At 45.3% G+C, this 27443-nt stretch overlaps 2 protein-coding genes and 1 long non-coding RNA gene across 4 annotated transcripts in view; 2 read left to right on the forward strand and 1 right to left on the reverse strand.

Moving 5' to 3' along the window:
- The window catches only part of MOB1B (MOB kinase activator 1B), a 244326-nt gene that overhangs the window by 192047 nt on the left and 24836 nt on the right, over positions 1-27443 (reverse strand). The window lies entirely within an intron of this gene.
- On the forward strand, positions 484-25992 carry SDAD1 (SDA1 domain containing 1). 2 transcript variants are annotated; one of them, XM_082236433.1, is made up of 22 exons: positions 485-662; positions 1087-1191; positions 3180-3278; positions 4130-4240; positions 5307-5378; positions 5477-5577; positions 5697-5754; positions 6857-6931; positions 10184-10285; positions 10870-10939; positions 11484-11587; positions 12643-12700; positions 13538-13596; positions 14865-14941; positions 15415-15512; positions 15868-15944; positions 18075-18204; positions 19648-19745; positions 20727-20917; positions 21942-22026; positions 22976-23137; positions 25029-25992. In XM_082236433.1, the coding sequence occupies exons 1-22, from the start codon at positions 573-575 to the stop codon at positions 25077-25079; spliced, it is 2073 nt and encodes a 690-aa protein (XP_082092559.1). In that variant the 5' UTR covers positions 485-572; the 3' UTR covers positions 25080-25992. The 2 variants fall into 2 exon arrangements, with proteins under 2 accessions (XP_082092560.1, XP_082092559.1); XM_082236434.1 differs by lacking the exon at positions 3180-3278 and having other exon boundaries at positions 484-662.
- On the forward strand, positions 15953-18068 carry LOC309540169. The gene is made up of 3 exons (XR_014223093.1): positions 15953-16027; positions 16436-16684; positions 17413-18068. It is a non-coding gene; the product is annotated as an uncharacterized lncRNA (long non-coding RNA).

Consider the following 27443-nt stretch of genomic DNA (forward strand, 5'->3'; position numbering starts at 1 on the left):
AGTTTTTAAGCAGAGGAAATGTAGCCTTATGAGGCTTTGCCCTCGAGTGGGAAAAATATTGCACCTGGGAAAGGGAAGTGGGAGTCAACAGACACTCAAGGAATAGTGTCTTTGGGCCTAGGTGAGGTCACCTGTCCTCACCTTCCTTCAGTTGGATGGACACCTGTCATGAGTGCTGAAGTCGAGGTTCCTGCACTGCAGGGGGCTGGACTAGATGGTTTCTGGGGTTCCCTCCCAACTCTACGATTCTAGATTCTAGCAATAAGATTGGCAGCCAGCAACGTACGAAAGAAACCAGGAAAGAACCGTAAACTAAACAAAAGGAGGCAATGACTGAAAGCAACCCCCCTCCCCCGCAAAAGCCAATAGACCAAAAGAGTTTTGCAGCACAGAACGTCTGACACCGCCTCCATCCTTGATTCTCCAATAAGCGGTCGAGTTCGTAGGTTTTTGAGCCTAAGCAGCGGCAGTAGCCACGTGATCCAAGATGGCGGCGCCCAGTGGCCGTGGCACGCGGCTCTTCCGGTAAGGTCGGAGGCAGCAGCCGGCAGAGTCCGCGTCGCTCCGCAGCCATGGCCGGCCGCAACAACAACAAGCTGCCCGTCAACCTGCCTCAGCTGCAGAACCTGATCAAGCGGGACCCGCCTTCGTATACCGAGGAGGTGAGGCCTAGGGGGTCGCATAATTCCCATTCCCTGCGCCTTTGGAACTCCCTGCCTCTTGAAATCAGGCAGGCGCCTTCGCTGTGCTCTTTGCGGCGCTGGCTAAAAAAAAAAGCATAATTGTTTAGACGAGCCCACCCAGGTGCTTAGAAAGCTGCGGCGATTTTGATCTGTTTTAGGAATTTAACTTTTGTATGTTTTTAAAGTAAGGGTTGAGAACTTTTCTCGATTTTATTGACTTCATCCCTGGAGGCGCACTCCATAGGCTCCCTAGACAGACGGATGCCAATACCAAATTGTTTTTACCATTTTGGGTACGTGCTTTGAGGTCTTTAAAAAAACAAAACATCTCAAATGCAGGTGTTTAAAGCATTTACGTGAAATAAGCTGCGAGGGAAGTAACGTTTTTTTGTCTGTGTTTCAGTTTCTTCAGCAGTATCGCCATTACCAGTCCAATGTGGAGATATTCAAACTGCAGCCAGCAAAGCCCAGTAAAGATTTGGCTGAACTAGTGATGTTCTTGGCACAGGTAAAATGGCAGAATCTATGTGTGGAATGGGAAGCTCTGCTTGGATTAGTGTAGGTCGCTCTCGGTTCCCTTGCAGCCTTAACCACTAATTACGGACAGGAGGAAATGGAACTGCTAGAGAAGACCTTATTTACTGATGATGTGTTTGCTCTAAAGTAAAAAAAGGAGAGCAATTGCTTTGATGTCCCTCTGTCTGTAATAAGCTTGTTGCTTGACCTTGCTCTGATTTATTTATTTAATATTTATTTATAAAGTTTGTATGCCGCCCTTCATCCGTAGATCACAGGGCAGTTCTCAACACAAAAGTACAAGATAAAAAACACAAAATACACCATAAAAAGAAGAACCCCACCCCCCTGTGGAACACCCTCCCACCAGATGTCAAAGAGAACAATAACTACCAGACTTTTAGAAGACATCTGAAGACAGCCCTGTTTAGGGAAGCTTTTAATGTTTGGACTACTGTATTTTAATATTTGGTTGGAAGCCGCCCAGAGTGGCTGGGGAAACCCAGCCAGATGGGCGGGGTATAAATAATAATAACAACAACAAAAACAAACCAATAACCCCCTTCTCCTACAAACACATTTAAAAGGGCATAGGATGAAAATCAGCCCAAGGCCTGGTGGAAAAGGAACATTTTCACCCAGCAGCTAAAGGCACCATCCCAACTTCCCTGGAAAAAACATTCCACAAATGGGGAGCCACTGCAGAAAAGGCCCTGTTCTTGTATTGCCACCCTCTGGATGGTTGACCTAATTCACTCAGAAGGTTATCGTGAGGGTAAATGAAAGGTGCATTGCCACAAACTCCTTGGCGGAAGAGTGCTAACAGATATGGTGAATCTAAGGCAGGAATAGGAGACCAGATGCTGAGGAACTCTCAGCTCCCATCAGCCTCAGCCAGCATGCCCAGTGGTCAGAGAATATATCCAACATCTTGTGGATCAAAGGCTCTCCATTCTTCCTCTGAGATCTGTTGCTTTTTAAGGGTTGCTTTCTTCCTTTACGTGTATCTTGAGGAGGTCCTGTGGCCCTCCAGTTGTTCAACAACGTCTGGCTCCCATCGCCCCTGACCATTGGCTGTGCTGACTTGGACTTATGGGAATTGGAGTCCATAGGAGCCAACTCCAGGGGCTGGAGTTTATAATACAGCGGTACCTTGGTTCTCAAACAACTTGGTTCTCAAACAACTTGGAACCCCAAACACTGGAAACCCGGAAGTAAGTGTTCCAGTTTGCGAACCTTTTTCGGAGGTCAAACATGCTCCGTTTTGAGTGTTACGCTTCCGATTTGAGACCCAGCCTTCCCTTTGGAGTGTTACGCTGAGGTCTGTCTGTTTTTGCTATTTATTTTGCGTTTCTGTGACTCTTGTGTGTCTGTGTGACTGTGTGGAACCCGGTTCAGCTACTGATTGATTGTACAATGTTTATTGCTTTCATTTTATGGATCAATGGTCTCATTAGATAGCAAAACCCATCTTAAATTGCTGTTTTGGGGATTGTTATTGAAAGTCTGGAATGGATTAATCCATTTTGCATTACTTTCTATGGGAAAGCGTACCTTGATTTTGGAGAGCTTTGGTTTTAGAGCAGACTACCGGAACCCAGGTACCACTGTATAATATAATTGTGGGACCAGGCACCCACAAACTCAATGAGAAAAGGCGGCAGTGGTGCTGCGTCCAAGGGAGAATTCAGCTCTGCCCTCTGTACCCAGCCAGTGAGCATTCTTTTCCAGTGGGTAGGGGTCTCTCTGCCTCTGCCTCTGAGTCCTTCCTCATGGAAAAGGTTGCCTCACTGACTGCGGAGAGGAGGGGGAAGTGGAGCCGCTGCAGTGCGGAAGTGTGACGTCAGATGCGCACACCTGCACATAGTGCAACCACAATTCTGATGGAAACATGGCACCCCTGTTGGGAGTCCCAACAGTATCTGGAGGAACACATACAGCATTTCCATTTTATGTCAAGCTTCTCTTCTTTCTGTACAGGTTGGCCACTGCTATCCTGAGTACCTGGCAGACTTTCCTCAGCAGCTGAAGGAACTGCTCTCCTACAATCACACAGTCTTGGATGCAGATCTTCGAATGGTGACTCTGATGTTAAAATACTAATACTTTCTCATCTGGGGCAGGGAATTCTGTAGGGCATGACACCTGCAATTTGGGAAGAAGTTTTTCTTTTCCAGTACCAAGGGGTTGCATTTCAATTCTTTCTCCATGTTTTTTTCTCTGCATCTGCATGACAAAATTTACATTTTGCTCCAAACTCATAGAATCCATGCCAGTGCACATGGGGGGGGGTGTTCAACTGAAGGTCATGTGTATGTGGGTTCAGTTGAAAAGGGAGACTTGATACATTGGGGTTTAGAAGCTGGAAGAAATGGCAATGTCAGTATGTTTTATTATTGTTATTCTTATGTCGTAGCTTCCCTTAAGGAAGAATCGGAATTTAGGGAACCTCTGCAAAGAAATCACTGAATCAGAAATCTCAGCACATTTGTCAATATAACATTTTTCGTTAAAATCGGGTCAAGGATTGCCAGCTGTCGCTCTCAGCTGTGTGAAAGCTCAGCTCCCAGAAATGGCCAGTTTTGCGAGTTGAACAGAGTATACGAATTTCATCTGCAATACATGTAGATTTTGCATAATATCGCAATTCCTAGTGGACAAGCAAAGACATATGGAGAGTGTTTAAGTTCTGCTCAGTGATCACTAGAAGTCCTGTTGAGCACACACATTTTTAAGCTTATCACTATGAACATAAGGACTAGAAACTTTCTTTAAAAATAAATTGAAAGATGAGAAACAGACTGCTAAATTGTTTGTCGAGCATCAGACTCCATGTTTGTACGTATGTCAAAAAAGCAGTTTTTGTGGCGTGTAAAAAAAGATAAAAAATCCTGATCACAGGCTGTGGTAACTTTTTTCCTTATTTGCAGACATTTTGCAAAGCTCTAATCCTGCTGAGAAACAAGAACCTTATCAACCCCACAAGCCTGCTGGAACTTTTCTTTGAGCTCCTCCGTTGCCATGATAAATTTTTACGAAAAGTGAGTAGCAAAGTTACTGTCCCTGTCGGTCCTTTCTTGTTTGTTCATAATATGCAGTTTTAAAATAATGGACCGTAGGCAAGCTTGCGCCTTGCCTGCATGACTTGGGACCCCTTCTTAAGAGGTTGAATTCCCTGCTGTGAATTGTCATTCCTCCCATTTGTTGTTGTTTAGTCGTTTAGTCCTGTCCGACTCTTCGTGACCCAATGGACCAGAGCCAGGGGCATATTTGTTGCATTTACCCATATATATGGGATTGGAGGTGGGGGATAACTGCAGACTGCAGAGCATCCCTGTTCCCCCCACCCCTTATCACTGGGCCTCCAGGAGGGTTTGATGGAAGTGTTCCAACACAAACAAATCGCAAAGGCAGACGAGGGTCCACTGCCAGTCCTTGCTAAGAGAATTACTCTAGAAGGGGAAGCAAGAATCATAGCTGGAGAGACAGGAAGGATGGACAGAAGAGCTAGAGTAGAGGAGGGGAACCTGGGGGCCAAATGAGAACCTCCAAAATCTCTCTACCTGGCCCTCGGGACTCTCTCCAGGCTACATCCCTAACTCAGCTCTATGTCCTCCTTGAGTGCTTTGGCTTGACTGAAATGGGACCTTGAACAGTGAAGATCCCTCTTGCTTCCTTTTGGGTGTCAATATGCAAACCTCTCCTTTTTGTGTGGCTGGAATGTAGCCTATGCTACGCAGATAAAAGTCTTATCCATTGCTCTTCTCACTTGTGCTCACTCACTGCTGGCATGCAGCCCCCAGAAGGTTGCCAACGAAGGAATGTGGCTCTCTGAGTGAAAAGGGTTCCACATCCTGGGCTAGAGGCTGCTACTGGGCAGGTCTTTGCAAGAGCAACCTTTGTCCAGCAGTGGCCAGAGTCCTGGGCAAAGCCCTGAGAGCCCTGGGTTAAAATCACAGCTCTGCCACGAAGGTTAGTGAAGCCTAGTCAACCCACCACACATACTTGCCCATCTCTCTCTCTGCTCTAGATTATTTTCTTTGAAGGAGCTCTGGGTATTTCCAACACTTTGTTCCCGCTGTCACTGAACGTTATTGTTTTTGGCAGACGCTGTACACCCACATTGTGACGGATATCAAGAACATCAACGCAAAACACAAAAACAATAAGCTGAACACGGTAGGTTGGGATTTCTGCTTCAAATTCCGGTTTGTGCGGGACAGAATTCTTTCTTGCGAAACCTTTCCCCCTCTTTTTTCCCCCCTCTCTCTCCCCAGACCCTTCAGAACTTCATGTACACTATGCTGCAAGACAGCAATCCAACGGCAGCCAAGATCTCGCTGGATGTGATGATAGAGCTATACAGGAGGAACATCTGGTAGGTGGCTGAGAGGGGAAAGAATCCCGTGAGGAACTGCAAGAGAAGATAAAACGTGATGCGTTCAAGTTGCCATTGTTCCTTATTCCAGGGTGTGAACACTTTATTTATTTCTCCAGGAATGATGCCAAGACTGTGAATGTCATCACCACAGCTTGCTTTTCCAAAGTCACAAAGGTAAGAAACGTTTTTAGCTTTATTTTTGTTTTGTACAAATTCTAGCAGGGTAGCCACATTGTGTTTTAATGGGATTGTTTTATCATGCGTTTTAGTTACAGTGCATTTTAATTTACAGTTTATTGCACAACTGATACAGTGGAACAGGCTTCCTCAACCTTGGCCCTCCAGATGTTTTGAGACTGCAATTCCCATTATCCTTGACCACTGGTCCTGCTAGCTAGGGATCATGGGAGTTGTAGGCCAAAAACATCTGGCGGGCCGAGGTTGAGGAAGCCTGCAGTGGAACCTCGGTTTTCTAAAGTAATCGAAAACCGAGGATCAAAGGGCTGTCAGCAAGTTCAGTGGAGAAAATTGAGAAACACATCTCGGAAAACGTTCAACTTCTGAGGCGCGTTCAAAAATGGAAGCATTCACTTCGGATTTTCGGCTTCCAAGACGTTCAGCAGCCGAGACGTTCGAAAACCGAGGCATGACTGGAACCAATTCCACAACATGGTTGAACCCCTTAGGGTTTATTCTGGCTTTTAAGTGGCGTATAAGAAATCAGTTGCAGTAAATAATTATTAGTCTGTTGCAGCAAAACCAGCAGCAGATTTTTGTGGCAACTTTCTAAGCAGAGGGTTGTATAAACTGAGGGCAGGGAATCTTCTTCAGCCCACGGACCACGTTTCCTTCTGGGCAGGCCCCTGGGACCCACATGGCAGTTGTGGCCAGGCCAGAGGGAAAAGGAGATGGAGCAATGAATACTAAATTTACCTTTGTACAGTAGGCTGGTTTCTATACACATTTTCACATCCTTCTCTTATCTCGGACGAGCAAGAGGCCTTATCAGAATTCAAGTACACATCCCATCCAGGCAGCGACATTCAGTGGTGCTGTGAAACAGGGAGAGTAAAGGGCATGGCCTGAGTTGTATCCCAAGTTCAGTTAGAGAGACTTGGAGAACTGTATTTGGTCCCCAGACCCAAGGCTAGTTAATGCTCCAAGAATGAGCCTAGTCTCCTCCCAGACTCACGTGCCAGAAGCTGGCTGTAAAAATAACCGTTTTCTCCTTCTTGTGTGCTTCTCTCCCTGATCCTCCCATCTCGCGGCTGTTCAGATACTAGTTGCTGGCTTGAAATTTTTCCTTGGAAAGGATGAAGATGAGAAAAGAGACAGTGATTCAGAATCAGAGGTTAGTGCATTCGGGGCGATGACTTTGTGCTAGTAAAAGCGACGCCAGGGATGTGCCACAGGTATACAGTGGTACCTCGCAAGACGAATGCCTCGCAAGACAAAAAACTCGCTAGACGAAAGGTTTTTCTGTTTTCGATTTGCCTCGCAAGACGAATTTCCCTATGGGCTTGCTTCGCAAGACGAAAACGTCTCACGACTTTGTTTCCTTTGTCTAAAAACAAAGACATGTTTTGTTTATAAAGTTAATTTATTTTCCCTTCAATTTTTGAACTGCTCTTTACAGTATGTGTGACTTTAAAGAGCAGTTAATAAACTGTTGTTGTACCAAATTTGGCTTTGTTTGGACTTTTTTTGACCATAGGAACGCATTAATTGAATTTCAATGCATTCCTATGGGATTTCGTGATTCGCAAGATGAAAAATTCGCTAGACGACAAAACTTGCGGAACGAATTAATTTCGTCTTGTGGGGCACCACTGTATATGCCTGGACAGTATTCTTTCAGAACTCATTTTCCGATTGCTTCTCTGTTTAAGAAACAAAATAACTCCGGGGGCGGGGGACCCAGGAATTAAGGAGAAGGTTTTTCTTTCTGACATTATATGGAGGGGGCCAGGTTGTTTTTTTAAAATCCAGACTTTTCTTCCTGATTGACCCTCCATATGCAATATAAAATTATTATTATTATTATTATCATCATTGCAACTATTAAAGGAGTAAAAAAAAATCTGCTGACGTTAACAATAACAATATTCCAGTGATCCTAACTTAAATGTGTAGGGTATGTCTAAAAGATATGGATGCTTATAATTTATATGTTCAAATGTAGAAAGGGCAGTGAACTCTTCAGGGCAATGAATTATGATTATGAATGATTATGGGTGTTTTGTATAATTTAAATTCCATTGACTTTGATGTTGCACTGCTGTGCAAGTTAAGGACGCCATGATGGAAGAAAGGTGCACAAAATTACCGTATTTTTTGCTCTATAAGACTCACTTTTTCCCTCCTAAAAAGTAAGGGGAAATGTGTGTGCGTCTTATGGAGCGAATGCAGGCTGTGCAGCTATCCCAGAAGCCAGAACAGCAAGAGGTATTGCTGCTTTCGCTGCGCAGCAATCCCTCTTGCTGTTCTGGCTTCTGAGATTCAGAATATTTTTTTTCTTGTTTTCCTCCTCCAAAAACTCGGTGCGTCTTATGGTCTGGTGTGTCTTATAGAGCGAAAAATACGAGATTTCATTTTATTTGTGCCTTGTGCTGAAAAGGCTCTAGAGCAGCTTACATTCAATTAAAAGCAAGACAGTCCCTGCTCACAGGCTTATAATCAAAACAAAAAACCAGAACCACAGCATGCAAGGGCAAAGGGACAGAGAGGGAAGAGGGGCCGGGAGCAAACTCAGGCACCAATTCTTAAGTAGTGGTTCTTAAAATGATGAGCTGGCATATAAACAGCTCTGGGACAGGAGGTGCCTGATGGAGCTGCTTTTTCAGCAGAGCTTGATGGAGTGAGCCTTGCTCCCCATCTCTTCCACTGAGGCAGCCTGATGGAATGGTTTTAACCTTTAAAGCCCTATGCGGCCTAGGACCCTCGTACCTACGGGACCGCCTCTCCTGGTATGTCCCATAGAGCAGTGTTCCCCAACCTTGGGCCTCCAGCTGTTTTTGGACTACAATTCCCATCATCCTTGACCACTGGTCTTGCTAGCGAGGGATGATGGGAGTTGTAGTCCAAAAACAGCTGGAGGCCCAAGGTTGGAGAACACTGCCATAGAGGACCTTGGGTCTTCAAACAAAAACATCTTGGAGGTCTTGGGCCACAGGGAGGTTAGGCTGGCCTCAACCAGAGCCAGGGCTTTTTCAATCTGGTGAAACGCTCTGTCACAAGAGACTAGTGCCCTGCGGGACTTGACATCTTTCCACAGGGCCTGCAAGACAGAGCTGTTCCACCAGGCCTTTGGCCAAGGCACAGCCTGACCCCCTCCTTTGGTAATCCTCACAGAACTCTAGCCCAATGGTTACCATTAATTTGATTCAGAGTTGATTTTATTTATTTATTTATTTATTTATTTATTTATTTATAAATGATATTTATTATTTTTCAAACAGTTTCAACACAACACTACAAAGAAAAAAGAACAATACAAATACAATACAAAAACACTACATACAAAACAAAACAAAAACAATTTAAAAACACCTCAAACATTTTCAATATCTTATCTTTCATTCGCTTATTTCCAACGACCTCCTCACACCTCCCTTTTTGTATTCCACTTCTACTAATTGTTTCCGCAATTCCTTTCCATCTTCCACTGTTTTCTATCCTATAATTATCTTAACACATTCTTGCCTTATTTTTTCCTTTAATTTTCTATTAATCTATTATACTTAATTCCTTATAACATTTCGACTAAAGCCATATAACTTCATTCCAACATTCTTCTAACATTCATTAATTTTACAATATTTCTATAGTCTTTAAACTTCTTCCCCCGACTTCTCCCTGGTCTCTGATCTTGCCAGTCATTTCCACCAATTCCATATAGTCCATCAACTTCATCTGCCATTATCCAACACTTCAGTGCTTTCAAGAAGCAACCATTCTCTCAGCCAGCAAAAAGCAGATGGTTCACAACAAAGTTTAGGGGTCTGGCAGGGCAAGTCCACCTCCTTCTTTGGCATCTGTCAGTATCTTAAATTTTACTCGAGTCTTCCTGCCCTGCCAAACAAATCTAGAGACGTCCCTCTGCCACCTCCTGAAACAATCCATCCCATCCAAAGCTTGCAATGTTTGAAACAAAAGCAACATCCCCGACAACACAGCAACCCTCATCCCCACCACAGCAACTCGGCCCAACAATAACAACTTCAGATTTGTCCATATTTCCAAATCCCCCTTCTCTTCAATCCAACGTCCTTCACAGTTATCCTTGAATAAATTCACATTTCTGGCGGTCATACTAACCCCCAAATACCTCTCTTTCTCAACCGATGTTAGTCCAGTCTCCTCCTGAAACTCTGTCAAGCTTCCCTTTTCCTCAGGTAGGGTTCTGATCCTCAATTTCATCTGTTTTCTGAGTTGATTTTAGAATGTATTTCAATTGATAGATTGTGATTTTATGCAAACTGTGTTACTTTTACTGTTGTTAGCTGCTCTACGGTTCAGCAGGATATGACTACATGCTTTCCCCAGTGCAAAGCTTTGTTTTGAGAGTCAAACCACTCTTCCGTCTCTGATATTCCTTCCCAAGGACGATGGCCCCACAGCAAGGGACTTAATGGTGCGATACTCCACGGGAAGGAAGACCACCAAGAACAAGAAGAAGCTGGAGAAAGCCATGCAAGTCTTGAAGGTGAGCAGCGAGAGGCAGAGCGGTCCAGCAGGTCGATGCTTGGGAAAGGATGCCAGAGTGACCTGGACTCAAATCCCCACTCAGCTTTGAAGCTCATTAGATAGATAACGATTAAAATTTTATTATTTGTAACCCACCCATCTGACTGGTTGCCCCAGCCACTCTGGGCGGATTCCAACAAATATAAAAGCATAATGAAACAGCAAACATTAAAACTTCCCTATACGGGTCTGCCTTCAGATGTCTTCTAAAAGTTGAATAGTTATTTACGATCAGAAGGTTGGCGATGAGCTCCCGTTGTTTGGTTCCAGCTCCTGCAAGTAGATAACTAGGTACCACTCCAGTGGGAAGGTAAACGGCATTTCTGTGCACTGCTGTGGCTCACCAGAAGCGGCTTAGTCATGCTGGCCACATGACCTGGAAGCTGTCTCCGAGCAAATGCTGGCTCCTTTGGCCTATAGAGCGAGATGAGCATGCAACCCCAGAGTCATCCGCAACTGGACCTAACAGTCAGTGGTACCTTTACTTTTAAGTTCTCATTTCCTGCTGAACGTGGCTCTCTCCTGTTTCCCCCCATCACACAGAAACACAAGAAGAAGCGGAAGCCAGAAGTGTTCAACTTCTCAGCGATTCACTTAATCCACGACCCACAAGGCAAGTTCTTGACAGATACACTCTTTGCGGGAGATGATATTGGAGCAGAATAAGAAAAGTGGAGAACTTAAAGCGTTTTAGGTGCTGGGTGTAGCAGGATACAGCTCTACCATTGGGTCAGTGGGACACTTGACCTGGAAGACATTGTTATTTCAGCTAAAACCAATGTATACCCTGACTCCTGCACCGTGACAGAACTGCCCCCAAGGGGGAGCAGAATTTCCCTGTAGCTCCTCAGCAAAAATGCTCCTGTTGGAAAGGGTTTTTTCATTCTCAGAGAAGCATGGATGGAAGCTGTGTGGGGAGGAGCAGCCCCTGAATGGCAAAAGGTCCTGTTGATTTTGTGGTTGCTCCTCACAGCCAGTGGCCGTACATTTTTAGATTAGTGGAGGATGGAACTCTGAGACAACCACTCACTTAAAAAGCCCTGCAGTGATAACCACAGGATGCTAGGGACTTAAGGATTTCTTTTCTGAGCTTTCTTCTACTCCTCTAACTCTACCCCCCCTCCCTTCTTCCTTGGTTCCCTTTTTACTTTTTTTAGACTTCTCAGAGAAACTTTTGAAGCAGCTGGAAACTTCAAAGGAGAGGTTTGAAGTGAAAATGATGCTTATGGATCTGATTTCTAGGCTTGTTGGAATCCATGAGGTAGGAATAAATCTGTAGCCTTAATACAGTTTTCAGCACGTGTAGAAAAGCTGTCAGATATTTGGGAGGGGGGTACACACTTCTTCAAGACAAGGGAGCTGTTAAGAGCATTTAAGAGTACTAAAATGATTTTAATCTTCTACATACTTTTAATATCTTTATAAAAAAAAATTACTTATCATTTTCATGTTCTGAACAGCTTTGATATTCTAAAAGCTTTTTAGTAGAGTCAAGTGGTGTGTAAATTTTGATAGATGAATACATAAAATATCAGGCATTCTCTGTACTGTATATACAACCACATTTCTTGAAAGTGTGTGCATGCTTTCATTTATTAATATTCACATATGAAAACGTTACGAATGCCTTCATGATGTGATTATGAATAGCGCTTTTTGAACATTTATAACCCCATTCTTTATCCAAAAAGGATGACATTGAAGGCATGGCACATGAGGAAAAAAGAAATGGGAGGGAGGAGGAAAACAGCAGGCTCATGGACAAGCTCTTAAAGTTACAACTGATGGCAGTGGCCCTGCTGGCTGTCTTTCCTTTGATAAAGAGCAGTTCTTCTTTAGAAAAACCAGATTTGGTCCCTCTCCCTGCCACCCCCACCCCTGAGCTACAGCTGGGAATTGTAGCTCTTTGAGGAGGGAATAGGTGGTCTCCTAACAACTCTCAGCACCCTTCACAAACTACAACTCCCAGAATTCTTTGGGGGAAAGCCATGGCTGCTTAGAGTTGCATCAAAGTGCTTTAACTGTATGGCGTGATTGCTACCTAAGGACACCATTACAATGTGTTGAGCATCCAAAGATTGCTTTTTGCAACATTTATCTTCACTTTGCTGGGCTGGGCTGGTGCTGTAGCTCCAACATTATTGAAGTCAGGGTTTCCACCTGCTACTGATGCCATTGTAGCTGCTGGCTTTGCCCAAGTCCCTCTTCCAATGGCACACCCTCCGTTCCCCAGAGATCTGGAGATTTAGTAGTTTACCCGGGGCGAGAAATGAAGGTGCCCATTTGACATCTTGTGGGTGCTCTGTGTCTCCCCAGCTTTTCCTCTTCAACTACTACCCTTTCCTGCAACGATTCCTGCAGCCACACCAGAGAGGTAAGTGGTCACGCGGGTGGCGCTGTGGTCGAAACCACTGAGCCTAGGGCTTGCCGATCAGAAGGTTGGTGGTTCGAATCCCTGCAACGGAGTGAGCTCTTGTTATTCTGTCCCAGCTTCTGCCTACCTAGCAGTTTGAAAGCACACCAGTGCAAGTAGATAAATAGGTACCGCTCTGGTGGGAAGGTAAACGGCGTTTCCATGCGGTCTGGTTTCTGTCATGGTGTCCTGTTACGCCAGAAGCGGTTTAGTCATGCTGGCCGCATGACACAGAAAGCTGTATGCGGACAAATACCGGCTCCCTCAGCCTGAAAGCAAGATGAGTGCCACAACCCCATAGTCGCCTTTGACTGGACTTAACCATCCAGGGGTCTTTTACCTTTACCATCTGCAGCAATGGCAAGATTCTGTCTTGCACCGTGTCAGATCAGTACTGTCTATTGTATACAGAACTGTGCAGTTCAAATGCACTTCAAAGTGCAAGTAGATAAATAGGTACCACTCTGGCGGGAAGGTAGGCAGCATTCCATGCACTGCTCTGGTTTGCCAGAAGCGGCTTAGTCATGCTGGCCACATGACCCGGAAGCTGTACGCTGGCTCCCTTGGCCAGTAAAGTGAAATGAGCGCCGCAATTCCAGAGTTGTCCACGACTGGACCTAATGGTCAGGGGTCCCTTTATCTTAACCTTTACTGAGATGGACATAATAACATTGGCTTTGTGTAGGCAGCTTCCTTTGCTCCTAATATCCCCTCCGTTTTGGAGGCTACCCAAATTTGAAAATGTATCTGTATTTTCCGCATCTCTACAACAGTCTTTTCCTCTTTTTTCCCTTCTAGAAGTTACCAAGATTCTCCTCTTTGCCGCACAGTCCTCCCATCAACTTGTCCCGCCGGAGGTGTGTAATTCATTTTTTCGATCATTTATTTATTACATTTCACTTCTCCAAGAAGTTCAAGGGAGTGTACGTGGTTCTCCCCCCTCTCTACCTTCTCCTCACAACCAGCCTGTGAGGCAGGTCATCCTGAGAGAGACGGTAACTAGCTCATGTCGAGCTTTGTGACTGAGTTAGCATTTGAACTGGGGTCTCCCAGGTCTTCGTCAGACACGTTTTCCAAATCACATGGATCTTTCCAAGGGCCGGGAAAGGGCAAAGGGGAGCAACTCCTGAGCCTTCAGGCTTTCAGTGGCCATGTTGAGATGGGTATCACGCCAAGCCACAGTTTCATGTGGCAAGATCTAGCCACAGCGAGCCTTGGGCTCACACGCTCCCCTCTCTGCCACACCTGTTTCCTCCTTCGTCATAGCTACGGCGTGAAGTTAGCAAGCTTTTGCTTGTACAGCTAACCATTTTCATCCAGTCTGGCAAACCCTTGTCAATTGTCTTTGTCATTTTTATATATAATCATTTTTATTAGTTTTCAGTTAAAATAATCCAATTATAACCTCATTATAACAATGCCAAGTTATAAAACAATTAATAATACCAATCACTGAGGTGCCAAATTATACAATTTAGGCGGCTCCCCACATGCTAGAATTGACAGTTTGATGATTTACTTCATTTCTGCGTTCTAAAATCTTATAAATTCCGATTACGCTCCAGTCAGAATAACAATCCCTTATATCGCAACTGCAGTTTTAACGACTTCCATTCGTATAGACACATTAAATGATGTTAATTGGCTTTGTCTGAAACCTGCCAACTTCAAAGCAGCTCGTTGGCATTACCCTTTGCTTTGACCTTGCATCCACAACCAGCCCTATCTGGTAGACGCCTTCTACACAGTAAATAACTGGGTACTCCAAGTGCAAATGGCCTTGTGTGACAATTGCCCATGGATGTGCTTACTTTAATATTGTGTAGACACCTGCAACGCTGCTACTGACCCTAACTTCTCACACAGTGTGTACAATAACATTCGTTTTTCAAGGTGGTTCTGGGTGTGCCCAATGCGTTTCTTGCAAACTTGCAGGCAAGGACGGTGGTTGCCTTTGACCTGTTTGACCCCTTTAGCCCAGAGCTAAAGGGAAGATGCTCTGTTTAAGCTTCTAAAGTGCATTTGTACGCTTGCATGTATGTTCATGGGTGGTGATGAATGCAGTTAAAGCAGCAGCGTCGGCAAATCTGGATCTGTCTTACCTCTTGGCTTCCTTTATCGTCAGATTGTCCAGTCAGTGCTGATGACAATAGCCAACAACTTTGTCACGGAAAAAAACTCCGCGGAAGTGATGACCGTCGGGTAAGTAAAACTCTAAAGCTCAGGGATGTCTGAGCTTGGATGTGCGTGACTCTGGGTGGGAAGTGGCTAGACAAGCGTTTCCCAAACTTGGGTCTCCAGCTGTTTTTGGACTACAACTCCCATCATCCCTTGCTAGCAGGACCAGTGGTCATGGATGATGGGAATTGTAGTCCCCAAAGAGCTGGAGACCCGAGTTGGGGAAACCCTGGGTTAGACTGAGTGGAAGTGCTTCTATTTCCTGTTAGGAATGTGTGTTTTGATTCTTAGTTTTCATCTTGTACTACAACTTCCACTGAATAGCAATTTGCCATTACTCACGAAGCGGATTAAACAATGAAAAATAAGTGGATTTTCCTATGCAAGTTGCAGATTCCAGCTTTTTCTAGAGCAGATTTTTGGTCGCTTCCACACTTTTCAAGCGTACCATAATTTTACCATGGCTTGATATTTTTAAATGTCTTTAATTTTTCCAGGATTAATGCTATTAAAGAGATATCTGCTAGATGCCCTCTGGCCATGACGGAAGACTTGCTGCAAGACCTGGCGCAGTACAGATCCCATAAAAACAAGAGTAAGTTTGCTACTTTACATGGGCACATATTTGACTTAAGGACATATTTGGGTTTCTCTCCCTGTTAGTTCATGAGGACTAGGAGCCTATTGTGTTCTGTCCCAGGTGCCGGCTGCTTATTCAAAGAATTGCTGGGTTTCTTTGATTCCATTTACTCCATGAATATTTTATTTGGCTATGATATTTTAGTTCATTTTTATTTTATTGAGAGTGTGGGTGCCCTTTTCATTTGTTTCCGTGAAAAATGGAAAGCGACTTCCAGGAGAAAAGCTAGTTTAATTGAGAAACGTGCTTTATAGTCAATCTGAACCCTGTTCTAAGAACATCTTTGATTCAGTCCCATTTTTCTCTGCAGATGTAATGATGTCGGCGAGAACGTTGATACATTTGTTCCGGTCGCTCAATCCAAAGATGCTGCAGAAAAAATTCCGGGTAAAGCGTGCCTTGAGTTTTCAATGCTAGTGCAATAACTGGTTTGTTAAACACTTGATAAAGTGCATCTCTGGAATACAGTGGTGCCTCGCAAGATGAAAAGAATCCGTTCCGCGAGTCTCTTCGTCTTTTGTTTTTTTCGTCTTGCGAAGCAAGCCCATTAGCGGATTAGCGCTCTTAGCAGGCTTAGCGGATCAGCTGATAAGCGGTTTAGCAGCTTAGGATCAGCTGATAAGCGGCTTAGCGGATCAGCTGTTAAGCGGCTTAGTGGCTTAGGATCAGCTGATAAGCGGCTTGGGAAAAAGGGGGGGAGGAAAAAAACCCCGTAGGAACTCGCAAGACATTTTCGTCTTGCGAAGCAAGCCCATAGGAAATTCATTTTGCGAAGCACCTCCAAAACGGAAAACCCTTTCGTCTAGCGGGTTTTCCGTCTTGCGAGGCATTCGTCTTGCAGGGCACCACTGTATTATCTTCCTTGCGGCTGAATGAAGTAGTAGGATGTGGTGGTATGTTGTTTTGGAAATTTTAGGGAAAGGGATTGTTCTGCAACCTACAGATTCTGTCTGCTTTCATGGAGTGCAAGGCAGAGAGCTTTCCCTGGAAAACAGGAGCTGTTAGAGATCGTCTAAAAATATACTTGAAATGATCCTTGCATAGTTTTGCCCCTAGCAACAGGTCTTCCCTAGCAACAGGGTTTCCTTAGTGACCAACTTCTTTATTAGACATGCACTGAAGGAGAAGTGTTAGAAAAATGCAACCTGTGTTGCTGATAGAAGTAGTAGGACTCATGCAACACATTGGCGACTAATACACCCACAATAATTACTAAAATAATTATACATTCTTTATCAATCTTCTGAGAAAAATACAAAATCTTGTGCAAAGCCACAGAGACTTATGAACTACCCAACCTAAGATGAACTTATAATGTCTGCTAGTGGCGAAGCAAATCAGTCTCTTAAGCTTAAGCCAAGAAATAGTATTATTTATGAAATTGAATATCAATATATGTATCAAGGCTTTGAGATTAGACCACTGAAGAAGCCCGGAAAACTACCGTAGGAGTGTGCTACCTGCAAGCCCTAGTAAAAGGGCCCCATCGGAGGCGAACAGCGGCCTTGCTTGGACTGTCAGGGTGGAAACAAGTGCAAAACACCGGCACGCTGACTACAACTTCACTAACATCCATCTACAATTTCACTAGCATCTCTCAGTATTGTGAACAACATGGAACTTACCTTTTGTTGGTATCTTTATGAACTTACCTAAAAAGATAAAGAAAACAAAAGACTGAGTTAAGCATTTGAAAAATCCATTGAAACCAGACATTATAAGTTCATTTAGGTTGGGTAGTTCACAAGTCTCTGTGGTTTTGCATAAGGTTTTGTATTTTTCTCAGAAGATTTATAAAGAATGTATAATTATTTTGGTAATTATTGTGTGTGTATTAGTCGCCGACCTGAAGGAGAAGTGTGGCTGTTACTCTGCCCAGGTGACTGAAGAACAGAGAGGAGGAATGATTCTCCGTACTTAATTTTACTTAATTTTTAGACCAGTACAGCCATACCTTGGAAATCAAACGGCATCTGTTCCAGAAGTCCGTTCAACTTCCAAAACATTTGAAATCCAAATCGCGGCTTCTGATTGGCTGCAGGAAGCTCCTGCAGCCAATCAGAAGCCTCGTCGGATGTTTGGGTTGCAAAAGAATGTTCGCAAACTGGAGCAATCACTTCCGGGTTCGCGGCGTTCGGGAGCCAAAACGTCCGAGTTTCAGGGTGTTCAGGATCCAAGGTACAACTGTGGTTGTTTAAGTTGTAGTGTTAATTCTTCAACAAATACATTAAGCAGAGCTGGAACGGGTGAGGTGCTTATTCCCACATGGGAATTCACCGACAGATGACGTGAGAAAGAAGATTCTGAGAGACGTTCTGGGTGACTCCGCTGACTTAAAAAAGGAAACCCTGTACTGACTGGAGCCCCACTCAACAGAACACACAAAGCCGTCCAAGTCTGTGACCGTCACTACACCTTGTGGATTACAATATTTTGTCTCACATAAATGGTTCCTGTGCAGTTTGTAGCCAGAATGTGTTGCTCCTTTTAAAACACGAACCCTTGGATTGCTCTTAGGGTAAACCAACAGAAGCCACGTCGGAGGCCAAAATCCACGAATATGGGGCGCTGGATGCCAAAGACTACATCCCGGGAGCTGAAGTCCTAGAACTTGAGAATAAGGGAGGAGATGGGGATCTGGAAGGAGGTTAGTTTTGCTTTTGCGTTTCTGGAGGTCGCCCACTGCTCTGGGCCTGTGGACACATTTGCAAACTGGTGCTGGCGTCACATGCACTGTGCGGCCTATTCTGGCTGGCTTCTTTCAAGTCAAACTTTAGCAGGGGGAAGAGAGACCCTGTTGGTGCCAGGAAAGGTCTCCGCAGGTGCCATGTTGGTGTTAGAGAGAGAACAAACCAGCTTGGTCCATTTCAGGATACATTTCCTGAACTTCTGCAAGTACATTCACAAACAGGAAATGATTAGTTGTCTATGTCTGATGTTTACATTTGCTGCCAGTGCAGATAAGGTAACTGAGGCTGTCTTGTTCAAGGCATTATGTGGTTGGGAGTGTCTGGATGGATGGAAGTAAAGTGGTACCTCCGGTTAGGTACTTAATTCGTTCTGGAGGTTCGTTCTTAACCGGAAACTGTTCTTAACCTGAGGTACCACTTTAGCTAATGGGGCCTCCTGCTGCTGCCGCAACACCAGAGCACGATTTCTGTTCTCATCCTGAAGCAAAGTTCTTAACCTGAAGCACTATTTCTGGGTTAGCAGAGTCTGAAACCTGAAGTGTATGTAACCCAAGGTACCACTGTAGTTTTATACCTGCCTTTCCACCCTCCATGAGAGCCTCTCTGGGATATAACTGGGTCCTCGCAGGTGAGAGATGGGAGAGGGGTATTACATAGTTCATGCCTGTGGACTGTCTCACCAGAGTGGTGCATGCTCTATTTATCTCCCTCTTGGACTACTGCAATGCGCTCCATGTGGGGCTACCTTTGAAGGTGACCCGGAAACTGCAATTAATCCAGAATGAGACAGCTAGACTGGTGACTGGGAGCAGCCACCGGGACCACATAACACCGGTCCTGAGAGATCTGCATTCACTCCCAGTACGTTTCCGAGCACAATTCAAAGTGTTGGTGCTGACCTTTAAAGCCCTAAACGGCCTCAGTCCAGTATACCTGAAGAAGCATCTCCACCCCCATTGTTCAGCTGAGATCCAGCGCCGAGGGCCTTCTGGCAGTTCCCTCATTGCCAGAAGTGAGGTTACAGGGAACCAGGCAGAGGGCCTTCTCGGTAGTGGCACCCGCCCTGTGGCACGCCCTCCCTTCAGACGTGAAGGAAATAAGCAGCTATCTTATCTTTAAAAGACATCTGAAGGCAGCCTTGTTTAGGTAAGTTTTTAATATTTAATGCTGTATTGTTTTTAATACTCGATTAGGAGCTGCCCAGAGTGGCTGGGGAAACTCAGCCAGATGGGCGGGGTATAAATAAATTATTATTGTTGTTGTTGTTGTTGTTGTTGTTATTATTAGAGATGGGGAGGGTACCTTACATGTGTGTCCTTGGCTGTGATCATTTGTGTGTGACTCTTACAATTAGGGCTGGGTGATATCTAGCCTCCAACATCTTTTCCCCTCCATTGCAGATGGCTGGGAGACTGCCAGTTCCGCTGAGGAGGAAGATGACGAGGATGGAGAATGGGTTGACGTGCATCATTCCTCCGACGAGGAACAGCAAAAGCTAGTGAGTTGCTGCTGCTGCTGCATTTTAGCAAAAACAACTTTAAAATTTATGCACAGATTTGCTCGCTGGGTGCATTCGCACAACAGCATTTCATCCAGAAGCTGGGAAGTGTTGGCGGTGAAACTGACTTAAATCCATACGCCTGTGTGCTAGACCTGAACCCTGGAAGCACAGACACGGCAGGCCCTCTGTGGTCCAAATTCTGAGTCCTGGCAGAGCCTGGTGTACAAATGTATAACTGCCACAGGGTGGAGTCACTTAGCAATAAAACACCATACAGTGGTGCCTCGCAAGACGAAAAGAATCCGTTCTGTGATTCTCTTCGTCTAGCAGTTTTTTCGTCTTGCGAAGCAAGCCCATTGACGGATTAGCGCTATTAGCGGCTTTTAGCGGCTTATCTGCTGATCGGATCAGCTGATAAGCGGCTTAGCGGCTTAGAAAAAGGAGGGGGGAAGGGAAAAAAAACCAGCAGGAACTCGAAAACTCTTTCGTCTAGCGAGTTTTCCGTCTTGCGAGGCATTCGTCTTGCGGGGCACCACTGTAATTGGATTATTTTAACTGAAAACTAATAAAAATGATTATATATAAAAATGACAAAGACAATTGACAAGAGTTTGCCAGACTGGATGAAAATGGCTAGCTGTACAAGCAAAAGCTTGCTAACTTCACGCCTTAGCTATGACGAAGGAGGAAACAGGTGTGGCAGGTGTTAGCGCTATTAGCGGCTTTTAGCGGCTTATCTGCTGATCGGATCAGCTGATAAGCGGCTTAGCGGCTTAGAAAAAGGGGGGGGAGGGGAAAAAAAACCAGCAGGAACTCGCAAGACATTGTTGTCTTGCGAAGCAAGCCCATAGGAGATTCGTTTTGCGAAGCACCTCCAAAACGGAAAACTCTTTCGTCTAGCGAGTTTTCCGTCTTGCGAGGCATTCGTCTTGCGGGGCACCACTGTACTCAGATTTCGTGTGCACTTTTGCTTTAAAGGCAGAACAAATCGAAAGCATGCCTGTGGAAGAGCGGAAGGCCAAGGCGACAGCCGTCAGCAGCAGCAGACTCCTCACCCAGGAGGAGTTCCAGAAAATCCGCCTCGCCCAGCTTAGCAAGGAACTGAAGTCTGCGCCTGGCAAGGCAGCAAAGAGGAAAAACATTGAAATAGAGAATGAGGAGGAGTCCAGGTAAATTATTATTATTATTAATTGAATTTATATACCGCCCTATACCTAGGGGTCTCAGGGTGGTTCGCAGAATAAAATCAAGGTAAAGGTAAAGGGACCCCTGACCATTAGGTCCAGTCGTGACCGACTCTGGGGTTGCGGTGCTCATCTCGCTTTACTGGCCGAGGGAGCCGGCGTACAGCTTCCGGGTCATGTGGCCAGCATGACTAAGCTGCTTGTGGCGAACCAGATCAGTGCACGGAAATGCCATTTACCTTCCTGCCGGAGCGGTACCTCTTTATCTACTTGCACTTTGACGTGCTTTCGAACTGCTAGGTTGGCAGGAGCAGGGACCGAGCAACGGGAGCTCACCCCGCCGTGGGGATTCGAACCACTGACCTTCTGATCGGCAAGTCCTAGGCTCTGTGGTTTAACCCACAGCGCCACCCGCATCCAAAATCAAGATATAAAACCACAAAATACATAACAACAACAACCCAATATCCCACAACAACAACAACAACAACCCAATAGCCCCTCACCCACAAAAAAGAGCCACATTTTAAAAGGGCATATGGTATCAGTCAGATCAACCAAAGGCCTGGTTAAAAAGGAACGTTTCTGCCTGGCGCCTAAAGGTGTGTAATGAAGGCGCCAGGTGAACTTCCCTGGGGAGAGCATTCCACAGACGGGGAGCCACTGCAGAGAAGGCCTGTTCTCGTGTTGCCACCCTCCGGACCTCTTGAGGAGGAGGCACACGAAGGAAGATGGTCTCAGGGTCCGGGTAGGTTCATATGGCGAGAGGCGGTCCTTGAGGCATTGTGGTCCTGAGCCGTTTAAGCTTTTATAGGTCAAAACCAGCACTTTGAATTGGGCCTGGGAATTAATTGGTAGCCAGTGCATGGAACTTGTGCACGAAGTTCCTATGATTTGCTCCAGCCCGTATAGTTTGTGCAGTCTCAGTGCGCCAGTCATTGTTCTTCTAAAATGGGAGGGGGGGAATAGTTGACGCATGAGGCCATATTATTGCATTTGCTCTTTTCAGGGGAGAGCTGCTTTCGCTCAGGGACATTGAGCATCTTCACAAGAAACCCAAGTCGGATAAAGAGACGCGGCTGGCCACAGCAATGGTGAGGCGTTCTGTCCAAACGGTTTCGTCTATGCTTGAAATGATAGCCAGCCAACATAGCTGAATCTTGGAAGATTTCAGACACCAGAAAGCACTTCACACAGCCTATAGTTGAACTCTGGAGCTCACTCCCAATAGATGGCAGGGGGGTGGGAATGGCCAGCAATTTGGGTGGCTTCAAAAGAGGTTTGTGACAAATTCACGGGCAATAAGTAGCTACTAGAGAAAAATGGCTGTTTGAAAACTCGGTTGCTGGGAATCACAAATGAGATGGTGGTTGTTGCTCTCAGGCAACCCTGCTTGGCCATTGTGAGGACAGGATCTTGCAGGATCAACTATGAGAGCTGGACTGAGTGGGCTTTTGGTCTGATCCAGCAAGACTCTTCTTGTGTTCAGAAAGATGAGATTATTAGATGCTGGGAGAGTAAGGCTTCAGGGTCCATCCCAGTCTCATGATAAGCAAGACCAGTATTATGCAAAGCAGCAGAAGTGGGGGAAAGAGGAAGTGTTACGAAACACTAATCAAGTGTCATAATTGTGTGTTGATTGCTAAATTTAACATCTCTTTCTCAGAAGCTCCGAACTGCCTGGCTGCAAAAAAAATAAAATTATTCTTAGCCCTAAACACACGGAAGTCCACGGGTGTATTAAACGGTCTATCTTTCCAGTGTCGGTCATGTCTAGTTTCTCAGTCCCATTTCTAACTGATTTCAGACCTATTTCCACTTCGCAACTGGAAGAAACTCTCAGGTTCTCTCATTGAAGTCACATAACGGTGGCCTTGCCAGACATTAACCCCCACCTAAAGCCATGCCTATTCTAGCAACCTTGAATTGCATTAGCGACAAAGTGTTATTTTACATATATTTTTAAACAAGTAAGAGAACAGTTTGTGTGTGAGTTTTAGCGTTTTTTTCTTTCTTTCCTCCCCCTCCCCCTTTCGTTTTTAGGCTGGCAAGACGGGCAGGAAAGAATTTGTGAAGAAGAAATCTAAGCTGAACCCTTTTGCCAGCTCCACGAACAAAGAGAAGAAGAAGCAGAAGAATTTCATGATGATGCGATACAGCAACAATGTCCGGTCCAAAAACAAGCGCTCGTTCAGGGAGAAGCAGGCAAGTTCCTCGCAGCTTTGCTCCCCTTGAAAGCTTCTCACACCTGTGAAAAGATCTGGCCAAAGACCCAAAAGGAGGGAGTTAGGAGTGGCAATTTACCACATTGGTGAAATTGCTTTCTTTGCTATATAGTTAAGTTGTTCAACTTCATATTTCAACAAAAGGGTACGAAAGGCCTCTTTGGGCACTACTTACTTAAAAATCACAGAATTGTAGAGTTGGAAGGGGCCATGAGGGTCATCTAGTCCAACCCCCTGCAATGCAGGGATCTTTTACCCAACGTGGGGCTCGAACCCACAACCCTGAGGTTAAGAGTCCCGTGCTCCACCAACTGAGCTACCGAGAGTGTGGAAGGGAGCAGCAGGGCTACACCACTACCTCCACCCTAACAATATGTGGCTGTTCCCAACCATGCCCATGCGAAGATGCCTGAAACTAGCATATTCCTTTCTGTTTTAAGCATCCCCAAATCCTGGAGTCATGCACAGTCAGGGCTTCAGAACCCAGGGAGAAACCTCCATGTGCAAAGATTGATGCCTAACTACAGTTCCCTTCTGTACCTGCTTCGCATAATGTATTCTGTGCAAGGGGTGCAAGTCAGATTTCCAAATGGCATGTCTGGAAGATGAGGTGGTTCCCCCTCCTTTTTTAATTTTGTGGTGCTGCCTCTTGCAAACAAGCTAAGGGATTTGAAAAGGTTAAGGGATCCCTGACAGTTAAGTCCAGTGGCAAACGACTCTGGGGTTGCAGCGCTCATCTCGCTTCAAAGGCCGCAGACAGTTTTTCCGGGCCATGTGGCCAGCATGACTCAGCCGCTTCTGGCGAAACCAGAGCAGTGCACGGAAACACCATTTACCTTCCTGCCAGAGCGGTGCCTATTAATCTACTTACACTTTTTGCCGTGCTTTCGAACTGCTAGGGACTGAGCAACGGGAGCTCACCCCGTTGCGGGGATTCGAACCACCGACCTTCTGATCGGCAAGTCCTAGGCTCAGTGGTTTAGACCACAGCGCCACCCGCAAGGGATTTACTGGAAACCAATAATTGCAGTGGCTATGTAAGAGGAGTACCTTGTCCTTAAGAGAAGGCTGGGAACGGTTTCTAGTTAATTGCAATGGCAGTGATGCTTTTTCAAACCTTCTGCCATGAAAACAGGAGAACTGTGTCTCATCAACAGGCTGCAAGGAGCACAGGTGCAGCAGGGGTGCCTGTTTTCATGGTGAAGGTGGAGCGATGAATGGGTTAGCCTCCCTAGTTCTCAGCACCCCTTAGAACCTGTGCTTATCCCCAACTTCATTTCCCACCTTTTCCACTTTTCTAAATCTGAGCCTCTGTCCCTTGTGTCTGGATAGAGATAACCGAGAAAAGGAAGAAATGACAGAAGCTGGAAATGGTGAAATGACAGAAGCTGGGATTTCCAGGGCATCAGCAGAGACTTCCCTTTTGGCGAAGTCACGTTTTGGGGAAGCCCCTTTCAGAAGCAGCTGCTGTTAGGAAAGAATGTCAGTGCAGGGGAATCCCCTGATGTCAGCAAGCAGGCAATCTTAAAGGAGAAACACTGTCTGAAGCAGGCACCGCCCTTTTCCTTTAAATGAAGAACATCTGATGCTGCAAAGTGTGCTTTTGAGAAGTCCTTTAAGGCAGCCCTTGCGCTGCTCCCATTTCAGGCTGAAACAGGAGTGCGGAGCTCTCTTACAGCCTTCTGAAGTCTCCCTCCATTCCCCAGATAAGTTTTGGAGACTTGCAAAGCCACCCACTTAATAGGTGGGCGGGCCACACCTGTTAATCGTGTGACATTATGATGTTGTGCAATTGGCAGGGAGGCTTGGGTGATGGAGTTTAAGTATTACCCAAGTATTGCATGCTGATGTTTATCTTTCTGATTTTGCAGCTGGCGTTACGGGAGGCACTCTTGAAGCAGAGGAAAAGGCTGGTGAAATAACTGGTGTGATGCCAGGACCCGGAAATAAAACCGACTGATGACTGGAGAGTGTTAACTAATCGTACTGAATGAACCAGATCCGACAAAGACATCTCGTACCTGCAATTAACTTCATTTTGCCTGAACTGTTAAATTATGTTTGCCACCTTTGGAGCAAGCCAGTATATCAAACCGACTTCAAACCGTGCTTTAATATCATGACTTGTTCAGAACCGCAATTCCCTAGTTTAGACAAAACAGAGGACTGTAGCAAATTATAGTTAATTCCTGGCTTCCTGGCTTGGTTGTTCCTTCCACGAAGGATGGGGTGAAGGGGCTGTTCATTCATAGCTTTGTAAGCAAAGAGGTGATCATCTAAACCTGGCCATTGGTTGTGGTGGTGAGAACCAGGTGAAATACCTGAAAGGTGTTTCGACCTCTGATGCAAAGATGAAACATAACTTAAAATATATTTCCAACTGGTGGCAGATTAAAGACTAGTTATGGCTGCTTCCAGACGACTTGCGTGTTGAGCATTCATTCTGCCTTGTTTGCAGAGAGGTTACACTAAGTTGAGTTGAGCAATTGTCACTTTTGCTCATCAGACTTTTTCGGTATGGAAAAAGATTGTTTTAGGGGTGGGCTTTTTGTGGCAAGGGTGCCTAATCGACTTTAACTGCATAACCTAAAACCGCCAGTATGTTGGTCAATTCCACCTGCAAAATAATGAGTCTAGAAGCACTGCTTATTCACGAAAGAACAGTTATTTGGGTCTTAGACCTACGTGCTCAGAGGCGCAAACCCTGTGGGCAGCAATGGGATTGATTTGGGAATAAATCTGTGTCTGAGCACAAATCTGTAAATGTTTTACATAGATGGAGGGATGTAACTTCTGTATTCCTGTAAAATATATTTTAGATCCTTGCCATGGGTACTTGTTAAGAATGTTATTCTGAGTACAGAATCCGTTCTGGAAGTCCATTCCAAAACCAAAGTGTTCCAAAACCAAGGTGTGCTTTACCATAGAAAGTAATGCATAATGGATTAATCTTTTCCAGACTTTTAAAAACAATCCCTAAAACAGCAATTTAACATGAACTTTACTATTTAACGAGACCACTGATCCATAAAGTGAGAGCAATAAATAATGTTACTGCAGTCACAGTATCATTCAGTAGCTGAACTGGGTTCCACACAGTCACAAACACAAAACAAAAAAGCCACAAAAACACAAAATAATAGCAATAATAGCAAAAACAGACAGACCTCAGTGTAACACTCAAAACCAAAGCGTGGCACTCAAAGCGGAAGCGTAACACTCAAAATGGAGCATGTTTGGCTTCCAAAAAAAGTTCACAAACCAGAACACACACTTCCAGGTTTGCAGTGTTTGGGTTCCAAGTTGTTTCAGTGCCAAGTCGTTTGTGAACCAAGGTACCACTGTATTTTAAAATTAAGGCGACTAACTTGGCTGAGTCTCATTGGACAACATTTGATGTTTGTGTGTGTGTGTCATGACACTACTGCCCTTCCTAGGGTAGGCAGCAGGGATGGATAACCCATTTTCAGGCCGAGGGCCACACTGCCTTCTGGAAAACTGCAATCTGGGGGCCGCATTGTGCTAATGGGTGGGCCCAGGGACACAGGGAGGTGGAGCAACAGGTGCCACAATTGCCTTGGTAGGATTACCAACCACACAAAAGTCCGAGGTTTCTACACTCAGCTCTCCCCATCCGTCCTGGCAATGCAATAGACGATATTGTAGCTCAAGGACACATTCCGGTTAGGCAAGAGCTCTCAGTGGTAAGCAGTGTTGCCTAGGGGGAGGCTGAGAAGCTGCACTTGATCCCTACAGTATTGTCCCACTAATACACGTCACATAACAATGTTGTGGGCGTCCGTCTGTCTCGAGAGACAACAGACTACACCTTTGGGGGTGAAGCCTCTTTCCACCTGCCTTGCCCCACCCCCTGGCCCTGGGACTCCTCATGAGGAAGCTGGTCCTGGAGGAAGAACTGAGGGGAGAGACTCCATCAGGCAAGGCCTCCTTCCACCTGCCTTGCTCCACCCTCCAGTCTCTGCTTCTCAATTTGTATTGTATTATTTTATGTACTGTGGCTTGCCATTGTTTTATTGATTATAGTGTAGAAATTATTTATTGTAACTGTTGGATGGTTTTCTGTTTAACTTTTACCTGGAGGGTAATCTGGTCCAACGCTCATCTCAACCTGTGGGCTTTTATGGCTGCACCACCTGTTGGGTTACTCCCAGCTCTGCAGCTATTAAATCATCTTCTTTGGCAATCGCTCCTCACGAGGAAGATTGTCTTCCAGAAACACAGTCTTAACAGTGGAGGCCAATTCTGGATCTACACCTCCTTCCACA

Source organism: Podarcis vaucheri (assembly GCF_965113315.1).
Source record: "Podarcis vaucheri genome assembly, chromosome: 9".
NCBI classification, from domain to species: Eukaryota; Metazoa; Chordata; class Lepidosauria; order Squamata; family Lacertidae; genus Podarcis; species Podarcis vaucheri.

Coding starts and splice junctions, on each gene's coding strand:
- SDAD1 (XM_082236433.1), top strand. CDS start 573: ATGGCCGGCCGCAACAACAACAAGCTGCCCGTCAACCTGCCTCAGCTG. Junction 5,379..5,476: donor AAAACAATAAGCTGAACACG/GTAGGTTGGGAT, acceptor CTCTCTCCCCAG/ACCCTTCAGAACTTCATGTA. Junction 11,588..12,642: donor GGCTTGTTGGAATCCATGAG/GTAGGAATAAAT, acceptor GTGTCTCCCCAG/CTTTTCCTCTTCAACTACTA.